The sequence below is a fragment of the Thunnus maccoyii genome, chromosome 1 (genome assembly GCF_910596095.1).
Source record: "Thunnus maccoyii chromosome 1, fThuMac1.1, whole genome shotgun sequence".
NCBI classification, from domain to species: Eukaryota; Metazoa; Chordata; class Actinopteri; order Scombriformes; family Scombridae; genus Thunnus; species Thunnus maccoyii.
In genome coordinates this window covers 20,892,746-20,916,450 of record NC_056533.1, presented here as the reverse complement: position 1 = coordinate 20,916,450, position 23,705 = coordinate 20,892,746, and the positions used below count along the sequence as shown (strand labels likewise).

The 23,705-nt window shown below is 41.6% G+C and overlaps 1 protein-coding gene across 1 annotated transcript in view; it reads right to left on the bottom strand.

The window, feature by feature from the left end:
• The window catches only part of phlpp2 (PH domain and leucine rich repeat protein phosphatase 2), a 41,253-nt gene extending 19,261 nt beyond the window's left edge, over positions 1 to 21,992 (bottom strand). Inside the window, exons 1-5 of the mRNA XM_042418882.1 lie at positions 21,621 to 21,992; positions 16,427 to 16,707; positions 11,551 to 11,684; positions 3,436 to 3,626; positions 2,679 to 2,804 (exon numbers count right to left, since the gene is read on the bottom strand). Of these exons, the coding sequence (XP_042274816.1) occupies positions 2,679 to 2,804; positions 3,436 to 3,626; positions 11,551 to 11,684; positions 16,427 to 16,707; positions 21,621 to 21,821 (933 nt within the window). The 5' untranslated portion in view covers positions 21,822 to 21,992. The remainder of the gene's footprint in view (positions 1 to 2,678; positions 2,805 to 3,435; positions 3,627 to 11,550; positions 11,685 to 16,426; positions 16,708 to 21,620) is intronic.
• Positions 21,993 to 23,705: the final 1,713 nt, after the last annotated feature.

Genomic DNA, 23,705 nt, shown 5'->3' with positions numbered 1-23,705 from the left:
ACACCCCTGCGATAAATCCAATCCTCTCAAGGTTAAAATGTAAATTTTTTAAAAACTGCTTTAGAGAGGATTTAATTCAATGTTATAGTCATTTTGATGGCTGGAGTTTGTGGTGCTGTTGAATTGTACTGTGTTAGGCTAAGATAGTGTTAAGCCCCAAGGGAATGAATGTGAGACACACAATGTCTTCACAAGTAGCAAAACCAACGTGTCTGTGATTATATCTACATGTGTGATTCTGTGCTGTGGCATAATTCAAATCTCAGTCTCCTTTCGCTGCTGTTACAGTACGTTTACACAGATTTGTCTCATTTCACAAACAAAATGCAGCTGAACAGACCCTCGCTCATCTCCGAGATGACTGTTTACAGGCCAGCCATCATCGCAGGCTTCCTAGTAATGCTCGTTCAGCCAGTCTGAGGACAGCGTCCTCCATTAACTACAGGGCTGCACGCTGTGCAGCAGGCCAGAAAATGGGACGGCTGCTCAGCAGAGCGTGACATCACGTCACCGCTTTTAGAGATGACAAAGACAAAACTGCTCATCTCCCACAAAACTACTCTTCTACTTGCCGGCAACTCTTCTTTAAAGAGAGTTATTAAGAGACGTGAGAGTGGGATGATGGTCACAGACTGACTGACAGAAGAATTAAAGAGGGGTCAAAAGATAATAGTTCTGTTGTTTTAGGTGATTTGCATAGTAGTTACAAACATTGTGACAGTGAATAACTGTGAAGGAATGTGATAGAGAAAGAAGACAAGGAGAGAAGACACAGAAAGGACAGATGGTCCATTGAAATGGACAGCTATGTTGGAGGAGACTAATACTCCATACTGTGACATGAACAGAAGTTTTGTGATTTTTACCAGTTCTTCTAGATGCTCAAAGATGGACGCCACATTCCTTGATCATTCAGTCAAAACACATTGAGTCAATCATTCATACATGGATGAAGTTAACAATTGTCCACAATTGAACTCATCACTTTTTTGAGCCTTTTTGTTTGCCTACTGATGTACTTTCACATGTCTATGCTATTGTCTTATGTCAGTTTAGCATCATATTAAGATTACAAGACAGCTCAAAAATAGGCAATCTCACTGATAATGCCGTTTTCTCAGATATATCTGGTGCATTAATGTAGCACTTGATCGACATCTCCAGTCCTCTTTGCTGCACCCTTAAAACTCCAAGATGCTGCAGTAGTTCAGCCTTCTCTGTGCAGCTTCTGACTTTTTAAACACTGTCAGGGATGTCCTTGTTCTGGTGCGATGGTTACTGAACAGTGAGTAATGCAATACATATTATTCACTAATCAAATTAACTAACTGCAAACTCAATTTTAGCAAAGACATCTGATGTGGAGTCAGGGCTATGCTTTTAATGCAGTTTGTACGTGAACAAATAATTAATCTCATAAAATCATTATTGAGAGAGGATTGTTGACATCAGCCAGAGCCTCGTATATCTCTGGCAACTGCATAGCCAATGTCAGCAATAGAGGACATATACTGCAAAATCATTATCAAAAAAATTTCTTCACATTTTTAATTATGTGTACCAAATGCTAATTAGTTGTACAAATGTATGTAACATAATTAGTTTAAACATGTACAAAAACAAATCTACAGGACTGTATTTCACACATTCAGACTTCCAATTAATACTAATTCTTATATGCTGCTCCAGAACTGTAATGTATCTCTGACCTGCATTCAGTATTCAGTCTAATCCTGTATGCTCATTTTGCAAGCACAAATGCAATTGCTGCGTCTCAAACACACACTCTTACGATTTATGCAATGTAGCATAAACACTGGCCCAAATCCACCAAAAACCTTCATCAGTCATCATCCCCGGTCTCCATAGAAACCTTTCGTCTAAGTCTCTGCCTAAATACAGTGCGCTCATAGGCTACTCTAACCCAGTAATCCATACCACCACGGTAGAGAGAGATCCTGGACTTAGCATGAATCTGCAACTAATTGGATTTTCTTTTTTTTTCCAGTTGGCTTTCTCCTTCCATGGCTAATTGTAGGCTGGCTCTGCCTCAGTGGAGGCTCTCAAAAAGGCTGTTCAGCTCCAGGAAGGAGCTGCGGCACAATAGCCATGAATTAGAATATTAGAGCCAAAGCAAGCTGAAACAAGGACTACTGTAAAACAGTAGTCCTCGTTTCCTCTGCCTTTTGGGCTCAGTCCCTAACAATGACTTGTTTGAAGAACAGCTGTGAAGACCTGGCAGCACTGTCTGAAAGATATATAACACAAATACAAAAATGTGTTTGGGTCATTTAACTCTCATCCACACTGACTTATATAAGTAAGACTGATGTGAGTTGCAGTAAAAGAGAAAAAACTCAATAGAAGTGAACTCTAATAGAAATAAAACAGATCAACTATGTGACTCGAGGTATGCTGTTCAATCATTGCCAGACACCACTGAGAGTCTGCCTCTGTGGAGCCAATCAGCAGCACTCAGACAAACGGTTTCTGATTGGACGACTCCACAGGCAGACAATACAGAAGGCAACTGTAGTCCCAACATCTAATCCCTGATTTAAGGACGAGCCCAGAGGGACAAACTGGGATCAAACAAATCGCTGCAGAGAGAAAAGATGGGAGGAAACATAATGTGCGCTACACACGGCAGTAACACACACTCTTTGTCTCCTGCTTACTTTTGATGCCTGCCGATGCCATCGCTGGTAGTCCGCGAGTGTGTCAAAGTTGACAAAGTATGTCTGGGCCTGTGATCCGGCTGAGCTGAACATCAGACAGTGTTGCCTCCGCTTCACCTCCTCCACCTCAATACAAAGACAACACACAGATATGATGAGGAGGAACACTGGCAGACAAATGGCAAATACTGTTTATCATTACTATTTATTGCAATGATATTGGTAAAATAATCACTCAGTTTTCAGTCATCTTAACAAAGTTTTACATCAGTCAGCGTTGTTTCAGTATTTATTTTGTGGTGATGTATTAATGTATTTTTGATATACAGTTTGTATTTTAAAGACTTGTAAATGGATTCCTTTCATTAAAGTGTGCATATAGTTATGTATAAAAGGAATCTGCACCTTCTTTTATTGGTTAGCAATAAAATAGCTTATTGACTCCCTGTCAAGGTAAAGAGGGAAATAAGCTCCTGTATTATCTTTAGTTGGAATGACAACCGTTATATGCGTACATATATAGTATGTATATGACCTAAATAGCACATGCTTGAGGGGCATTGCGTTAGATGACACAGTGTGCATCTACAGTAGTGAGTCATCTTCTTAACTGATAGCACTGGACTCAGCTCTATCCAGACATCCAGCCCAGCTGTGATGATGTAGAGTATCTACACTAAGCACAGAGTGTGGGCTCTTCCTTGGGGAAAGCGAAAACCCCTTCAGGTTGTCTGACCTCCAAACTCTGATCTCTCACCTTTCCCCCCACCAGAGGCAGGATGTGCATCTTCCCAGTCAGGCTGTCTTTGACGGAGGCCACGATTAGACAGGTGCCGCACAGAATGACCTGCCGCTCCGCCCACTTGTGCAGCTGCGTCTTGCCTTTCCTGACGCTAAATACGCCTGTCAGCAGGGTCCGTTCCTGCTGGTCCGCGTTCCCTGGACGTTCTGGAGGAAAAAGGCCACAAATAGAGGTTAGTGTTGACATATGCAAACATCTATCTAATGCACAGGAACCCCCACACCTCCCCTGATAAACACATTCAGCTAATTAATAGCAAATGTTCTGCGGTCAGGATGGAGGCTTCCAGAAAATGAAGTCACATAGATAGTCACAGGTCAGTATGATATCACCTATAGATTAGTCAGTTCCTTAGCTTCATGTTTCCAGGGACTGATCTTACATCAACACTTAGGATGGACACTGCCCTATTATCTCATATTCTGTACATCTGGACGAATGACTGACTGCACAATAATATGTTTGATCTGACACTGAGGGGGAGAAAGTTTCTCCATTAAACCGATCAAATTTAAACCATAGCAGAGCGCTGCTGCCCAACTCATTTGAGCTGTTTTGTTGCATAAAAGCTGCAGACTCAGGTTGTGTTTGTGTTTGTTTATTTTAAATGTAACTTATTGAGAAATTTCCCACTTTATCTGTCTGAGTGTGCTGTTCCGAATCTGTTCTAAAATATACACAAGGCTAAATTCGACAATACCAGTCAGGTTCGGACAGATCAGGTTTTGAAGACATGATTATCGCCGGGTACGGGTATCACTTTTAGGCCAGTGCAGAAGTCTAAGTCATAGTGGCTCAATTGATCCTTGAAATTAAGGATCCAAACTTTCTCATCATATAATTACTTCTCATATGTGTCTGTCAAATCCACATGCCAGTCAACACATCAAAGCAAAGTTGAACGGCAGGTAAATTATTAAGGTGTCCTGTGAACGTATATGATTATGTTTCTATCACTCTCTCCTTCCTTTCTTTCTCTATATCTCTACTGCTAAGAATCAATCATATTGATGAATGAGTCATGGTTTTGTCAAATTAAACTCTTTTTCGATTAAATTATGCCAACCTGCACAGCAGACAGCCTCAGCTGGTCAGCGCTGAAGGACACATCAGACAGCAGTGCTGCTGTCTCTGCCAGGTTTCTTCTACACATTCAGGTTAATGGCAGGTCAAATAAGCACAGAGGAGACACTGCCTCAGCCTCTTGTCCTCTGTTGTTAAAATTTCCTCCAACCAACTTATGCTGCCTCCCACTCAGAGGCTCTCACTGGCAATCTGTTCTCCTTCTTTCTGTCTGACTAGCTCTCTCTGTCTCTCTCCACCTTCACTTTCACTTCACGGACATCCAAATGAAATGACAGCCTGCTCATGTTTTTCTTCTTCAGGCAAACTGATAATGAACAAGCCAAGTACCTCTGACGACAAATTGACTGGCTGGCAGATCAATAGTAGTGCCCGTTCCTTGGGCGTCCCCTCAATCAGAGAGAAAATTAGAGACACAAACTCTTACAGCGTAACTGACTGAAGAGGGGGAAACACTTGGACAGAATGGCTGGATATTAAACCTCAATTCAATATGAAATACATCCACAGCACAATGTATCAAAAACTGTCAGGTACAGTAAGTAGGCATTGCTTAGATTCATACTCTTCTTTATATATTCTTTGATCAGACAGTTTTATATTTTTTTTAAATGCCATCATTTAAACAGTATTTTATTTGAACAGCTACTTGTGCTGAGAGAACATTTAAATTCAGATGAGGATTTACTATCATGGACTGACTCTTAAATCCGTGCAAGGAATCCACACACAAATCCCCTCTCCAAGTGATAAAGAGAGAGATTCAGCAAATGACATGCTGCAAGTCAAACACTAAAAACCTTTTAACATTTCATTTGAGTATTTGTTACAGTAGTTGTTGTCAACAACCTCAAAGGTTTACAGAATACAGCTGACAGCCAAAGAGTCAGTTTAAATAATCCAAACATAATACATGAATTAAAACAAGTAATTAAGCCAAACACCCGCACACTGCAAACACCCGCACACATCAGTAAAGCCATCATTGCAAACTGATTTGAATTGATACAGGTTGACAGGATGCTCTCACTGGCTTCACAGTACAGCTACAGAGGCAAGCTAGCTGTGTTATGCTGTCTTAAGACCAGAACCTACAGGATGCTAACAGTGGAGAAAGAATCCTTTTTGTATGACACTGGTCATCTAAAAAAGACTGATATGAGGCAGAACATAATTTTTTTGTGTTTCTGTGTGAGAATCAGCTCACAATTAGGGCACCACAGACTCACACAGGAGACCTGGAGATCAAGAGATATTAGACAAAATAAAATAATTTGTGAGTTCAAAAGGCAGTGAAGAAACTGCAACAATAGTTCAGTCTGATCTGCAGGGTCTGCTAAAGTGTGAATGTAAAATGAAGTCTAAATAGGTATTTGAACATCAAAAAATTATGTCAGCCATGCCTCCTTCAATGGCTCTCATCAGCTCTGAAGATTAAAGGCGACGGAGAGCTGTCATAGCAAACTGAGATAATGGAAGTAAGACAGAGAAAGAGCCGTGCAGCAAAGCATGTTCTCTTCTCCCTGGTACTTACAGGAGCTAACTCAAGTGATCTGCTGCTAGTTTGATGGTTTCTACTTGTTCTTCTTAAAGCAGTGAAGTGTACACATGTACCAAAGACTGCACACCTTATAATAAATTTATTTCTCAACAGGTAAAATAATACTTTGATCAGATTTGGTGAGTAATATGCACACAAAAAGTGGACATTCTCCCTGTGATCACACAGGCATCCACACATGCCCAATACGTTGCTTTTTGCACTTTCTTATCAATACGACCATTCGTCTGAAAGATCATTGGCCTATTTACACAATACGAAACTAGTCTTAGCCATAAAGAGCCAACTTCTCTAAAACAAACACACATGTTCTATCTCAAGGTCTGTGGGGTTATTAGTTGCTAGGGAAACGGGTTTGTTCACAAAATCAAAGTCCAATCCGAGCCGGTAAACCTCCCAACTGTCTCAACAGCCACCACTGGCTGCTCTGTGGAAAGCTGGCCAAATCAATCCCATCCCACCGATGACGAATAGTGTTGTCCATTCCCAGTGGCTCTGGAGGGGTTTAGTGACATGGTCGTAAATGTTGTGTAACACTGTTTTTTGTTGCAGGATGTTTTTGCCTCCACTAAACTAATCCTCAACCTGTGTCAGGCGGCCTCCTTGGAGATGCTGCCAAACCACGGGGACAGGGTGACAAGTGACAGATCAGAGTCAATTGTGCTACTTCTTATCTCTCCTCTGTTCATCTCGAGTGTGGCCGCGGCCTTCACCCGCCAGCAGTCTCGGTGACATCTCACTTCACGTGGCCTGCGAGATGAGCAACGAGGCCGCGCAGCAGGTCAAATTTTGCTCCCGTAGAGAGAGGTGACAGAGGGAGGGAGGACAGAGGGACTGTATGAAAAGTGTAAGATAGGATGTGATTGGGTGATAAAAAACAAAGAGGGGAACTGAACTGAGGAGCTACAACAGGGTGGAGGGCTACAAAGTAAGTTAAACTGAAGCCATTTGTTCTAATAACTCATTACAGAAGAATAAAACTGGTGTTTCGGCTTGTCTTCATATCTATTACTATAACTATGAACTGAAATTGACAATATTAATATATTAAACATTAGAAATATAGCTGCAAAAATTAGTTGATTATTCAAAAAGCTGACCAACAGAAAATAATCCTGCAACTATTTTAATAATCAAGTAATTGTTTGAGACTGTTTTCAAACAAAAATTCCACATTTTTGATGGTTCCACTTTTGAGAATTTGCTACTTTTCCTTGTCTTAACATTGTATTAAACTGAATATCTTCCATATATCTGTGACATAAACAAGACATTTGGAGTTCTAGGAAATTGTCTTGAGAATTTTTCACTGTTTGCTGATGTTGTTAACCAAACGATTAATAAATTAATCAAGAAAACAATCTGCAGCTTCATCGATTATAAAACCGTTGCAGCCCTAATTAGAATGATAAACAAGAGCAGCAACATATAATTCTGAACAGCTGTTAATTAACTGGATGACAGCCAACGTAAAAATGAAAAAGGTATGTTAGCCAATTATCGTCCCTTTTCAAAGCATGTCTGTGTTTTAGAAAAAAAAGGTCAGCAGTCAAAAGACAGTCATTGTGCCCATTTTCATCTCTTTTGTGTAACAATCAGTCTGTAACTCTTCATCTTGATCTGGAGGGTGTTTACCCTTTTTTGAATCTGTTTTTAATCACATATTTGATTATTTCAAGGCAACTGTCAAGCACTTAGTTGGACACAATACTCCCTGTATCACAGGGCTTTTTTGTTTTGCTCAAGATTGCATAGATTGCGTTAGCATGCAGTAGGGGGTCAGTGGAGGCGGAAACACAGTCTGATTTGACTCAGAACAGCAAGCTCTTTTTTGGCAGCAAATTCAAATTCAACCCACCACCCAGATGCCTCCTCTCGGTGGTCTGTGTTATTAAAAAACTCTTCTTTAAACTCTGTGCATGGAATTTAGTTCTATCTATATCAAATATAGCAGGATCTGCAAACAGATGGAAAATGCACAACTGAAGGCCGAATACATTAAAACAGACCAATAACAGACGTCATTAACATTTTGTTTCTCAAACGGTAAGCTATCTCATTTGAAAACTGACCATAAATCTAGGATAAGAGACAGTCTGCAGGTTTGAAATGAGAAAGAGGAAATCCTCTGGAGTAGAGCTCCATCACAGAAACAGCATATTATGAGGAACTGGCAGGAAACCACGGAGAGCCCGCTCTGCAGAGCTCTCTTGCTCAGGGCAATTCTGTGGCTACCTAGATCTGAATAGAATTTAATTTTTCTCTTTCGCTACTTTCGGTTGCTGTAAACCAGCTTCCTCCCTACAAACCATAAAATGAAAGAGCAACCTTGTGCTTGGTTATTTACTGTGATTTTTTGCTTTCTGCTCCTTCAGGACATGATAATTATGACTTAGTGATAAATCATTGGGCCCCAGAGTTTCAGACATTGGTTCACTGTCCATGCCATCACAGACATTCAAACTCTTCATTTAAGTTTAATTTCCGCTGGTAAATTGGCACCAGCCAAATCAATAACTTATTAGGTGAGTTCACACTGCTCGCAAATGACTTATTTCCTTCTGCTCTGAAACTGGAGGTAGGCCTGACATGAACTGTGTGTAGCAGCTTCAGGTCTCAATGCTCAAAGATGTAAGACAGAGATCACCCAGGCAGAGGTGGAACAGGGCCCAGTGGACAAGCGCCAGAGATTACAGCACTCCTTATCTGTGCTACAGCTGCATGGGCCGAACTAGAGAACCACTGGCCCTCAGGCCCCTGAGTTGTTTTCACTTGGAGCATTTTTATTAAGTCAGCATTTAGAAATGTTTACTCCCTTGTCCATGTTTGTTTTCATCTCATCTGTGTACCACAGCAGGAGTGAGTGTGGGAGGTGGGAGGGTGGAGAAGATTCGAGATGAGTTTCCTGTACAAATAAGAGGATGGTGAAGATCCCCTCCAGACATATTTTGAGACATAAAAATATGCTGCTTTGAATAATAATTTGTGCATAATATGTTTTTTCCACCAAAGAAGTACAATTACTTGCTTATGTTAAATTCCTTTAAATTACTCCTCCTCCTCCCTCAATGGAAAATCCAGAATCTATAAATAGACAAATATCTTTAATTCAAAAGTTTAACTGCTGGACACAAGATCTCTCCTACTTCACTGAAAAGTTCATTCTCAGTGTATTACTGGAGGCTTCAAGTTTCCACATCACACTTGTATAAGTTGCATATTGGACCTAATCTGATGCGCCAGATGGTTTGTTACACAGAAGTCGTCCTTGGAAACTGTTTGGAAAAGGGCAGGCACTGGATGAGCCATTTGTCTATCACCACCTATCATCGTCTTACCTTGCAAGGCAGATGGATTCACAAGATCACAAGATCACACGATCACACAATCACACGTAGGACACTGATTGGTACACATACGCCTGACAAGATGGATTCTTGCGTGATCTTGTGATGTCATGATCGTGCGAATCTAGCAACGTCGAAAGGTAATACTAGACGACGATTAGATCCAGACGAGTTGTGATGTCACAAATCATGCTCTTAGGTACATGTCTTACTTATCTAATTTAGATTTAGCTTATTACCACTTTCAAGTTTCCAACACGCAGGTCGAAAACCACTGATATAAGCCTATTAAATTGCAGAACTCACATATACGGTGCACCACATCAGGTGGTTCCGTAGGCACTGTAGTCTTTATTGATGGGCCACAATTCCCCTCATCTGCGTAGTCAGATCATTACCCCTGACAACAGCTGTTAGACAAGCAACCACCTGGGAGAGGGATCTCAGAATAAGGCTGTTGTTGTGTGTTTCATCAATACATCACAGCCCACCCACATCAGCACGGTGGGTGGAAATGAAACACCAGGGTTACCTTGTGCCAGCCAAAGAATGTAGTATACTGGTGAGGCTGTATGACTGGAGAGCACAGGGAAGGTGGGTGAACACAATGGGATAATTCAACACGCAGCAATAACACACAAACTATACTACAAGTTACTTATTTCCAAATTCTACAGGCAGCAAACAACCAAATGAAGTTGTCCTCTTGACCTTAGCCAGAGTACCAGTAAAGCCTGGTCCCTGGTCCTCTTTTCCCATGAGCTGACAAAAGGAGGCAGGAAGTCTCCCAGGGGCCCCGGCTAGACTCTGGCCAATGCGGCTTGACTACAGATAGTAGCCAAGACCCAGCCAGTTCTCATGTTGGCAAGGGGCAAACAACAGTTAAGCTTCCACTGGACACTAAGAATAAGACTGAGGCCACAGTGAGCTTGAGATTTGACAGCTAAACAAACAAACATCAGTTTTATTACCAAAATGGTATAAAAAGAAAGTTGTATTCATTCTTAAGAGGCTGCCTAAAGCCATGACAACATATCACAATATAAAAGCTGCTTGTAACCCAAAATTTGATGATTGATGGATTTGAAGTATGTATGACAGATAAAGCAGGTCACTATGGTATCTTATAGTACACAGTTATATCATACTGGTCAAATTTGAGTATAATCTTGTTGTTTCAGATGATAAACAAAGTCATTATATCTGTTGCTAAGTCTTTTCATGGTTAGAATAGTTTCCTTGCATGTGCCTGGTCAAAGAAAATTTCAATACAAAGCTTGTGTTTAGCCTGTATTTTTATTCAGTGTGGCAGCACTGCATTTCAGTGTAGGGAGGAGTGTGTGCTCTGTGTGGGAGGAATGACATGTAAGCCCTTCAGACGCTGTGGTTTGCTCAGTCTTCCTCTTTCTCTGGCACCACAGCAAGCGTGCAGTTATAACCCCAAACACGAGGAGTTCCACTGACTCAGCAGGAACAGCAGTCAGTTCATTAAGTAGAAAAGCATTACAGAACAACGTTCACCATTTACCCTTAATGGCAAATCTCTTAATTGCTGCTACTGTAAGAGTATCATTAGACCTGCAACAAACGAGAGCTAAAGATGTCTGTGTGTTTATCTAAGCCGTATTTAGATACATGCAGGGATACAAATTTGTCATCGTTTCCTCTACAGAGTTGCTGCATTTATATATCACACTGACACAAGGACACTTAGTCACTCCAGGTCTGTGTTCAAGGGAGCATGTTGACAGCAGCAGGTGAAAGGTAGCCCACACAGGGATGGAGAAACACCACAGGAAGAGGGATGGTGGGTCACTCATCATGATGGGTGTATGTTTGTGGTATCCCCGACTACCTTGAAAGCGAGGCACAGCTTCAGAAAGGCATTTCATTCAGGGAGCCTTTAACAACAACTGCATTTAATTTGACCAGAGGAAAATGCTTGTCAGAGAACACACACTTTCATGCACACACAAAGAGACCTTTTTCAGAGGAAGATACTGGGCCCCCACCAGATCCCAAGGATCAACAGCAGATAGTGAAGATTGGAGATGATGGCCTCTGTGGGTCAGTACTCACCACTGTAGAAGCGGATCAAGCAGCTGAGGTCTGAGTTGGCTGCCTCTTGCTGCACTCGCACAGGGTCTGCATAGCCCATAGCTGCCAGATAGTCATACACCATCTGGAGAGGTCGCTCAGTGGGGTCCAGCCTCCTGCAGGAGAGAAGCAAAGGTGAGATGGTGGGACAATGTCACCACAAAATAGTAACATCAGTTTCTTTCAGTCTCTATAAATGGGGGACACATACACAGAAGCATTACATAAAAAACAAGTTTTAAACTAAAGGAGTACAGTTCCTTTATCCTCTCTCGCAGCAGACAATTGCTTGGAGAGAAAACTTTTCTCCTAGGAGAAAACTATTGTGTAATATTTTGAATTAGAAAACAATATATATGCAGTTAGGCTTCAACAACAACAAGAAAAGGAATAGTCTATTTAAAAACTTCAACTTCCCTCTGCAAAATCACCCTGACCAACCAGAAGGAGTCACTTGAGGAGCAACATGACACAAGACCCCTCAATGGCTTCCCACCCACAAATATTACAAAAAATGTTCAATGGGGTGTCTGGCCAAGCTGGAAGCACTGCTAACAGGGACTGATGGGTGTGCCACCTTTTTTGTGTGTGTTTTGGAATTTTCTTTAAAGAAAAAAATGCCCTGAGATGGTTGACCTCAGAATGGATCATTTGGAGCCAAAAAATTACCAAACCAAACTGTGGAAAACGCACTTGTGCCACCAAAACGTCTTTGTCTGTGCTTCTGTGCCTCCACTGCTTTGAGTCACATCATAGGAAAATACTGTAGGCATTACAAGTATTTACCTCAGACAAACTGAACATACTACATATTCATCACCCTGCATACCATACTTATTTTCTCAATGAAACCCAAAAAAGTGTTAAAATGTGAATGTATAGTTAAGACCAATCTTTCTCCAACTGTGGATTTGACTGAGGGAATCATCTCACTTCACTATTAAGCACTTTAAGGGCTCTTCTCACTGATATGTAACAGGATGAATGCCAAACCTGAAATCCAGTACCCATAGCCAGATGCAATCCAGCCTTTCATATTAACAATATACTTCTGCATGAAGGAAATCAAATCAAATGAAACTCACACTTTTGTTTAATCTAATAATTGTTTTGAGTGATAATCTGGAGCTCTCCATTTTTATAACTTTATTATAATTTTACAGGTCTCAATGTTTTTTGTCATTCGTATTATTACGCGAGACACATCTGCCATTCAGAAATAAGAGAAAGACAGTGTTATACCATGAAGATGATAAATTGATGTTAGTAGCAATTAGTTTTTGATTCCTATTTCATTGTAGAGTTGGACTGATATACATGTATTAGCTGTTTTTTTATAAATACGTCAGTATCTGTATGATGACTAACAACTAAATGTGTTAAATGATTAAAGATTAAAGAACATTTACTGTAAATTAAACAGAAAATGCTTTGCAGTGCTTGAATTTTGAAACATCACTGTCCCCATGCCACAACCAAAGGCCACCTTCCCTCTGTGAGCATATGTGATTTGCAGGATCATGTCATTTGATTTCACACAGCTGTGGCCCAAACACCTCAGTGCAGGATTAAGGGAGCTTCCATCCAGCAGCAAGGGGGATGACTGACAGTCCCTGTTAACCATTCACACTGACACTAACATTCAGCACAGATATGCCTCATTTATTCACAAATCCGCTAACCTTGGGCAATGCTGCAAGAAGCTGTTAAATCTCTGTCCGATGGCAGGCAATGGGTTCATTTGTTCTCAGGGTGGAAGGTAAATTGTGCAGAAAAAAATGGAAACGTGTCTCTGGATTTACTGTAGATACACCAGAGATAGGTGGTATGTAGAGGAACCCCTACAAAACAATGGTGCATCTATACAGGTGTTTCCACTTATTTGGGTTGATTAGACTTCTCTGGATTGTGTGGGCATGTACAGATGGTAACTGACTGAAATTTTCCTTACACCTTTACAATTATTATTAGTTTGCGCTGGTGATTCCCAGCATTGTACCACCCAACAGAGACATCGAGAGGTGTAATTAGCCAAAATAACTTTAAATGGGTTCAGGCTCTGCAAGTACCAAAAAGAGGAGAAGTGTGTTTTAATTTCAGCAGGGTGTATTTCAAATTATATTAGTTTTCAGGAGATGTAATGTCTCTATGATTATAGATCATGTAGCAACAATTCAGTTTCTTCACATAGAAATCAAGTGCTGGAAGCAGGAGGTTGAAAATGTATTAATTATTTGTTATCCTTGTACTGTATTGGAAGGTACCTCTAGTGAAAATCAATAATCAGACTATAATTGAGCAAAGCTTACAATTAATGAAACAAATCACAATATTTGTGGGTAGACATGTTTTTCTAATTTACCACTATAGTAATGCCAATTGAGTGCTTAAATCTGGGCTTGATGTTAATCAAAACTAATATTCATAGCTTATTTCTTTGCCACATAGCAGTCTATAATATGTTCAACCCATATCTTGTCTCCCAGTTATAGCAAGTTAAAGCTTTGACCACAAGGCAAATGCCAAATAATAACAGTCATCCTCCATCCCCTGTTTCCTGTTGCCAAGGTTCACAATACCTAATCTGTTCCAATCCTTCCCCTTGTCCAACAGTCGTATTGCACCCAGCGTCTACCCTTCGCCTTGTGAGCCCACAAGATACTGGTCCTGTACCACTTATTTGGGCAGAATTTGGGAGCATTCACCTGTAAATTTACCTTCCGTTTGACTCCAGTAGCACTGGCACCTGGTTGAAGTTCCATCTGATATTTTCAATCATAGCAGTATTCATGAATTGCTATTGGTGTGGTCCCTCACCTTGCAGATTGTAAATACAAGCGGATGAGATATGATTTCTCTGCAGGGTGGCTGGCCTGACTTTACATGTTAGAGTGAGGAGCTCAGTGATTTGGGAGGCCGATGGTATTAGACTGCTATTCCTCTGAGAGGAGCCAGCTGAGATGTCTGGGAGCCTCACTTTGGATGTGTTCTGGGCATTACCAACTGGGAGGAAAGCCATGGACTGACCCAGGACACATTGGAGGGATTACAAATCCCATCTGTCCTGGGAACACTTAGGGATCCCCCAGGAAGAGCCCATTGGTGGGAAAGAGAATACTAGACCACTTTGCTCACTCTGTTGGCATTGTGATCCTGGAAGGATGAATGTCCTCCATCAACTCCATTGCATCAGTAAATTTAACTTAAAAGGGAGTTTGTCTGACTGAAAATCAGGAAAGAACACAGATGTCTTCCTGTAAGCAGCACATTACTACAAGCTATAAAAAGAAAGTCACTAAAAAAAGCTTGCATCTCTTCCATCACGTCCTTACTTGCTGCTCCTTCTTCAGCACTTGTCTCACTATTGTCAACATCTGCATGTATTATAAATCATAGCATGATTTATCTAAATTGATTAACATGAAAGAGAGAAAATTATAGGCCTAGGAGACTCTTTAAGGTCAAACATTACAGCTCATGTATTTTCCATGGACATATGCACTTTTTAATTTAATGCATTTATGCTAACCTTGATTTTACCGTATGTGCTGTATGTAGGAAGGGAATTTTCCTTTGTATAAACAGAGTTGGTATTACTCCGTTTTTCGATGTTGAAGACTTTATTATTTGATTTAAATCTGCCCAGTCATACTGGCTGGCAGACTGCAATTTAAGTGCTGTACTGCTGGAATATAAATTTAACCAGCACAGACTATCCACAAGCTTACCAAAAGCCTTTCATTTTTTAACAGTATGAATTACTCTGCAATGCCTACAGCTCATAATCAGCATAGATATAACCAGGTTGGTTCATACACTGTTATTTGATCACACCACTGGCTGCCAGCCTATTGAGTCATTAACAACTTCCAGTCATGCCTCTAAAACAATATATGATGTCAATGGCATGATCTTTTTGCCATTAACATCCACCTACACACCCATTAATTATGTTCCATTATAAACCCAACAACTGGCATTTCTTCTAGTTCCCCACATGCCTTTTCAGATTTGAAGATATGTCTCAATATTCCACATCATGAAAACACTGAACAGACAGTAAGGCATAAGCCACTGCAATTTTAGCTACAGCTGATTACTTATTTTAGACTGTCTCCTTTCTAATATCCTCACATAGGCTTTCCCAGGAAAGCAGAAAAGGAACAGCCCAGATTCCTTCCTGGTCATGGATCAGCGAGCCAGCATTTTATGCTTTCACAGATAATCAAGCGGTCATTTGCTATTTCTGTCTACATACAGTATGTCTTGTGGATTTGACAGAGGCGTACAGTTGTAATCCCTGAGGGTGTGGGTGAGGTGCTGTGGGAGTGTGGGATGTTGGGGTAACTGCAGCAGGTCCTCACTGCTGTGTTTGCCTTCTCTGCATCAAGTCCAGCTTGTTCAAGGTGACATTCTGTTATCAACTAAAAGCAAAGGCCTGGTCTAGTTTTGTGATAGGAGATAAATGAGATGTGGGCATTTATTTATAAGTTTAGTGCTTCAAATTTGCATATGTTAGATGTTAGGGAACTGTTGTGAGTCTGATTGGAAGAGATGTGCTTCCATTTTATCCAACACAGCTGTCTAAACAAGCTGTGTAAGGACTCACATTTCGTTTGCACTATGTATGCATAACTGCAATCCAAAGCATCTCTATACACTTTAAATATCTTTTCATTTCTTTCACTTATTTCTACTCCCATGTACAGTAATTACATGATTATGCATTGGGCTGTGAGCATTCAGATGCTTCTGAGTGCACAACAATCCTGTGACTGAATGGATCTAGTAAGGGCACTGATGCAGGGCTGTAGCTGTTGGATGTAATAAAGTATAACTGTGATGAGTATGTATTTACCTGACTAGGTCTCCATGCAGCTGAGCATAGAGTCCCTTTCCATCCCTCTGGGCACACAGCTCTTCCACGGTGGTGCTGGTGGAGCAGAGCACCAACTGCAAGTCTGTCTGAGGGGTGGAGGTGGCCTGGGGGCCAGAGGCAGGTAACTGGGGGTCTACTGTCCCCCCATACAGACACACACAGCCCCGCTGGGTGTCCCCCTTGAGCCAGTCCCGCTCTCGTGATCCAAATCTGGTCTTTCTTGTCACGCAGCCACGACTCCCATTTCGCTTCATATTGCGCTATGGATACAGAAAGAGTCATTCAAACACACATACTGACATCAGAGATACAGATCAGGACATCTAATAGCCTAAAGACCTTGAGGGTGGTTGACAAAGTGCTGTTGATGCTCCCAAAGGTGCTGTGGGCTTAATTCAACACAGCATCTGTGCTGGGAGTTACCCATTTCATTATCTCAATTAGGGCTGCAACTAATGATTATTTTCATTATCAATTAACCAGCAGACTATTTTCTTGATTAGCTGATAAATCAATTGGTCTATAAAGTATTAAAAAAAAGTGGAAAAAAATCCATCCAAGTTTCTAAGAGTCCAAGGTGACAGCTTCAAATGTCTTGTCTCAGCAACAGTCCGAAACCCCAGAGATGACTCAACTTCCTGAGCAGTATCTGCCTGTAACAACAGCACTGACTGTAAGTTGTGAACAATCCTGAGAAGGAAAAGCTTTTTTATTCTGTTACCTCTCTCACTAAGGATGGACAATGTGACTGCATAAATGATAGCACCTAGAATATCACGTTGTTGCTACCCATTATTGCCCTAATCACTTGTGGTGACCTTAGCCGGATGTGTGGTAGCCTAATGTTTTTCCCTGAAAATTATGAAATGCTAGACTGTTTAACTTTGACATTAATAAGGACTGATGTTACACTAAAATGATAAAATGTTAGTAACATCAGCTGCTCATGGAAGACTACAGATCACAGGCACAACAGAGGCATTACAACATGCAACTATCCAATGAAAATGTATTCTGACTCTGCAAGTAGGCTCTGCACACACACACACAGAAACATCACACTGTTGTTGGAGTTTGTCAAGGATGCACCTCAACCTCACTTTTATTCTGAATATTTATGGACAGGATATCAAGATACAAGTCTGAAGACCTGTTTGATGATCGAAAGGTGACATCATCTCTGTTTGCAAATCATGTTGTCATCTTTGCCTCATTTGCTCACACAAGTGACCTGGGTGACACAAGCAACCTGATAAAGGGGTTTGGCACCCAGCAGTCGTCTCCTTTTCATCTTCTCATCTAAATGCGCAGGTCATGTATGCTTAGCATTAGCTAGCGTCAGTGCTTTACCACCTAAGCCAGTAGCCATCAGTTGGAGCTACGATTCCATCCCCCAGAGGCTGCATAGACAGTGCTCATCTCTACCGGGAGTTTTGCCAAAACTCCGACCACAAAGTGTTGGAGGTAAGTAGCCAACTTTACGTCCCCAGCAGGCACGCCTTGCTAACTTGCCTGCTTAACGTCTCCACTCATTGCGGGTGAATTGCTATCATGTGCTGTATTAGTTTGTGAGTTTTATACTTGACCAGCCAGTTTCATTGACATGTTTTCACCTCGTTACGACAGCTGTGTCAATGGTTGGGGAACCATAGCGGAGAATGTTTTGTTTTGCTCCTTGGGTACTGACTTAACGCTGTTAATTGCCTGCAACACTAGCAGAGTCTGGATTTGTAGCTGAATTTTTCCCGCTCTACTGCTACATCACTAGCCTTACGACGATTACGGTCTCCATTTGTAACTCTTGCTTGGTCCCTCTTAGCTCAGAGGATGGCCATGACAGATGCCCATCGTGCCTCAGCATTGAACACCTGAGGCATCGAAGACTGACAGAAAATGCTTGTCTTGATTGTAGCTGAATGTAGTTAGCAGAGAGGGCCGCAAGGTTGATCACATCTGACAGTAGCATTGCTGAGGCTGGCTTACCTCCTTCAGGAATGCCTCCATTCAACCCCCCTTCAGGTTCTAAGCACCACAGGCACATAGGTTGACGCCTCCAGCACTAAGAATAAACAGAAGTGTGATGAACCTTTGGCCCTTAAAGTGGACACATTGGGCTCTGAGTTTGCCCAGATTATGGCCCTTCTTCTTAATTTACAGCCTGGCAGCCCCTCCACTACTGCTGTCCCTGCTGCTTCAGAGCCACCACTCCAGACCTATGATGAGGGTGATGGCCTAGCTGCTTTACCCTATGTTGCTAGCCAAAATGATGAGAATGTATCTATTGTGGCCTCAGCCCCAGCTGGGACTCACTGTGAATTTTGTATAGAGCTCTTTAGTTCCCAGTCAGCAAGTCATGTTCATGGGTGTTGCCCTCGACTCAGTGCTAATGAGAGCCTCTCCCTACCCTCCAGAGGGTTGATGACATCCTCAGCCTCATCTCTTGTTTTCAGAGAGGCACAAGATTAACATACGGCCTACTCCTCTGGCTGCTGAGCAAACTGACAGCAGCAATGACAGTCATCACTCTAGGACTCCTTTCATTGCACCCCTTGCAGATCTGGATCAACAGTTTGGGCCTCAACCCTAAGAGGCACCAAAGCAGGATGGTGATGATCTCAAGCAAGTGCCTTCTGTCTCTAGAACCCTGGAGAAACAGAAGAGACTGAAGCTGATGGTGGTTCAGATGATCTGGGAGAGGTACAGCAGAGCAGACATCAACCTGTTTGCTTTGGAAACATCAACACATTACCTGCTGTCTCCCTCTTGGAACCAACCAGTCCATTGGAGCAGGACACTCTGGCACATCCCTGGCCAGACTGCCTCCTATATGTCTTCCCTCTGCTTCTACTACTCATGCTGACACTTCACAGAATAAACAGATGCAACCACACAGTGCTGCTGGTGGCTCCACACTGGCCAGGAAGGATATGGTTTCCTGTGATCCATCTGCCTCTCCTACCGAGACAGGATCTTCTGTCACAGTTGGGGAGGCGCATTTGGCATCCTCACCCGGATTGCCTTCAGCTGCATGTCTGGCCCCTGAAGGGCCGGACTCACTACTTAGTTCTTGCGATCAGGCTGTGATCCAGACCATAATCAATGCTTGTGCATCCTCGACTAGGGCGCTGTATGCCAACAAGTGGAAACTCTTTTCCAGTTGGTGCAGGGATCAACATGTGGACCCGGAACGTTGCTCTGTGCCTACATTGCTCAAATACTTGTAGATGTTGCTGGATAAAGGGCTCTCCGTCTCTACCATTAAGGTGTATGTTGCTGCCATCTCCACTCGATATGTTTTGGTGGATGGTCGAACTGTGGGGTCACATCCTCTGGTGAGCCATTTTCTGAAAGGTGCTCTCCAGTTGTAGCCCCCACATGCTGTACGGGTGCCTTCATGGGATTTGCCTGTTGTCCTAGAATCTTTGTGTTCCCCTCCATTTGAGCCCCTGGAACATGCTGACTTCAAATGTCTGTCTGGTAAGACTGCCTTTCTCCTTGCTGTTGCATCTGCAAAGGGAGTTGGTGAGCTTTATGCCCTGTCCATTGCCAGGGACTGTTGGAATTCTGATGGGTCTGGGGTTACCATCTGGCCCAACCCCTCATTTCTTCCTAAGAAGCTTTCAGCTTTTCACATCAATCAGCTTATCAATTTGGCAGTTTTCACCCCGCAGCCAGGGGCGGAGGAACTGCTTCCTAATGTCAATCTGCTTTGTCCTGCTCAGGCTCTGAGACAGTACTACATAGATATGTTGGCTGAGTTCTGTAAGTCTGATGCGCTGTTTGTCTGTTATGGAGGGCACAGGAAGGGTTGTGCTTTGTTCAAATAGAGGCTCTCGAACTGGGTTGAATACAGGCTCAGGGGCCTCCAGGTCCCCCCAGTGAAATGTCAATTCAACAGGAGTGTCTCCACTTCCTGGGCTACTCCACTGAGTACATCTGTGCTGCAGCTGCTTGGCTTCTTCCTGTACCTTTGCCTGCTTCTACAGAATTAACATGGCACCCCCCCAACCTGTGGCGACAGCTGTCTTGTCTGCTCCTTCGGTCTGCAACTGAGGCTTGGTCAGTACAGATTCCTTGTGATCTTGTTGGACCATGTATTTCCCATGTATGACCCATGTATGACCCAGGTATTTCATACCTGGATGCCCCTTTCATACTTTAGTTACAAATGTAACTAAGGTTCTATGAATTCTAGATGGCCACCATAGTTCACTGTCACTTGGAGTCTTGACAACAAGATTTTGTAGGAGACGACTGCTGGGTGCCAGGCTTCTTTATCAGGTTGCTTGCGTCATCCAGGTCACACCTGTGACTTTGGTATTATGTCTTGCAATGCACATCCAGGTATTTCATACCGTGTCTGGCAGTCATCCAGAAGGCATAGAACCTTAGTAACTCTCGTAACTCTCGTTTTATGTTGTTATTAACAGGCAAAAAAAGACTAGTAAGCAGCACTGCCTCTTAGAGGTTCACACTGAATTATGGGTGAATGGGAACGGTGTATCAATATCTGTTAGCAAATATAGTATAGAGCTTAATCAAATGAATAAAAATGAGTAGTTCACTTGTACTTGTGGAATTAAGCAGTGATGACCTATTTTATTTAAGGATTTTGATGTGTATCCTTCCTTCAAATACAATAACTGAGTAATGCATACACATTAAATAGCACATCTGTAATTCTGTCTAAGTGTGTGTGTGTGTGTGTATGTGTGTGTGTGTAGTGCCTTGTGAGCAGTTACCTCAGGGACTATTTGTCATTACACATCATATGTCTTGCCTAGAAAAACTGTTCAGCAGTGAGCCTTCATATAAAGCTTAAAACAACCTACAGAGTGTGTGTGTTTGTGCGTGTGTATGTGCGTGCGCGCGCGCGCGCGTGTGTGTTTTGTGGATGTTAATTGGCTCTGGTACATTCCTCACTGGATGGGAATCATCCACAGATCAATCATCAACCAGAGAATATCAATCATCGAATATCACAGACGTTACATAATATTACAAGGATGCGTTTTTTCATTCTCATGCACTTTGCCCTGTTTGAATCACCTACTGCGATGTAAGAAAAACCTTGACATGTAACACAATATTGAGACATTTTTCTAGCACTTTGTCTTGTATGAATCACCTACTGCATCACAAGAAAAAAAAACATCCTCTGGTTATGACCTGCCTTTAGCACTCGTATCCCCGTTGTAGCATGAGCTCCGGGACCACTGCGGCTACCGCGACCTGCAGTCTGATTCAGCCCCGCTCGGTGGACCACCGTGTCCGGCTGCCTGTCTATGCAAGCCCCGTTATCTCCTTTCTTGATGCCCGTTTGGGTGTTAGTCGCCACGACCGCTGTATTATTATCCTCGTCCTCCATCGCCATGTATGGTCTATATTAACAGCGACAAAAACCAAGAAGTGCCGTCCTGGTACGCGACTGGGAAATTCCCACGGAGAGGTAAAAATTCCTCCTGTGTCGGTGCAGCGACGCCATATCCAGACTGAATCTGACTGCTGCCTGTCAGACAGGCCTGCAGGACAGCTGATCAATAAACATTAAATGGGCGGCTTCAAGGTATTTATTATTCATCAGCCGCTGAGGCTCGTTTTTTGCCATTTGATGCAGTTAAATAAGAGAAAATCACGAAACGCGTCGTTGTAGGGCGTGTCTGTGATTTTGTAGATTTTAATTTGTACTTGTGCAATATTTCAATTTTAATCTCCCACCGTATCAGTAGCTATAACATTAATATCATAACATTCAGTGCCCCCTTTCAATAAATCGCCCTTTTAAAAGGTTTATCAGCTGTAACTAATGGTAGCATATTAAATCAATTATTAATGCTTTATAGATAGGCAATTAACTTTTTGCCAAGTTATGAAATATTCCTTCCTCAAGCATGACACTTGTCTTGTTTTTATTATTAACTTGACTGTTTGTCCTTTTGAAAAGAGAAATGGAGTATTACAGCAGAAAACTAGATTTATTAGTGACTTGCTAGCATTTGCAGATGACAAACCCCTGACCCTTTATGGATGACTTTATTAACATTTGGAACAAAATCAATGGTATCTATATCAGAAAGTTGGCCTATAAATGATTATTGCAAACCCTATGGCTTATTAGAAATTCAGAAACTTATGGCACTTAATTAATGATCTTAGGATTTTCACAACCTGGCAACATAAAAGTTGTTCTTATTAATGGCTGATCTAACTGATTTATAAAGCATAAATATATGTGTTGAAACATTTTTTAAAATCTTGAATATCATTAATAAAATGTATTGGCATATAACATTTTCCTAATCTTTAATTTTGGGGTTTAGAGTTTTTGAAAATGTATCCTTTAAATTTACTTACAGTGAAATGTTGGGCCTAAAATTAAACAATTACACAATAATGCTAATAGTTGTTTTATTCCCATTATTTACACAACTTATCCTCCAATAACATTAATGTAATATGTCTTAATTTCTGTAGCTTCAGTTCAAGTAAACAGCAAGATAGCATTAATAGTATGTAATATGTAGTGTGACTGGAGAAGGGCCACTAAAATCAAAGTAGTATAAACTGAGTGTCAGGAAATCCCAACTACACACCTGCTCATAATTAACTTTCATTTTGAATCTTCAGCTTAATTAAGGAATGAGCCTTTTAACAACAAACTTCTTGTCATTGTAGGAAAGGCACAGGTGTTACTTATAACATTAACGATGGCTCCGTACTACGCAAGTGTCCCAGTGAGCTACGACAATGTAACAGTGAGTCAGCACACAAAACACCAGGACCCTGAAACTGAAGCAGCTAAATCATTAACTTTATTATTCACACCTATGCTTTTCCTACTGACATGACAGGATGTCTTCTGTTAAAAAAGGTCTATTCTGACTCTTAATATTAAACCTTGGCTCTTTATATGGTCCCACTCAGCCTCTGTATAGATTACACAATAAAGTGAATAAGGATTGATTGCTAAAGGGGCTCTTCACGCTCAAGGTTTAACCTACACTCTTGTGACATTATTGAATACTGAATAAAAGCAGCTGCCTGGCTGCTAGATGTTCATTTCTCATGTTTTAATTGACTCTCTGATGTACATTTCATGATGAATTGCTGGTAAACTGAAACTAAAGTTAAGCGTAATAAGTTATTATTTTCCTGAAATATATTTGTGCGATACAGTCTCTCATAGAATCAGTTGAGCTTGGGGTGGTCAACATGGATAAAAGTTATCACTATCTGTAACTTTCTTACTAATGCAGCA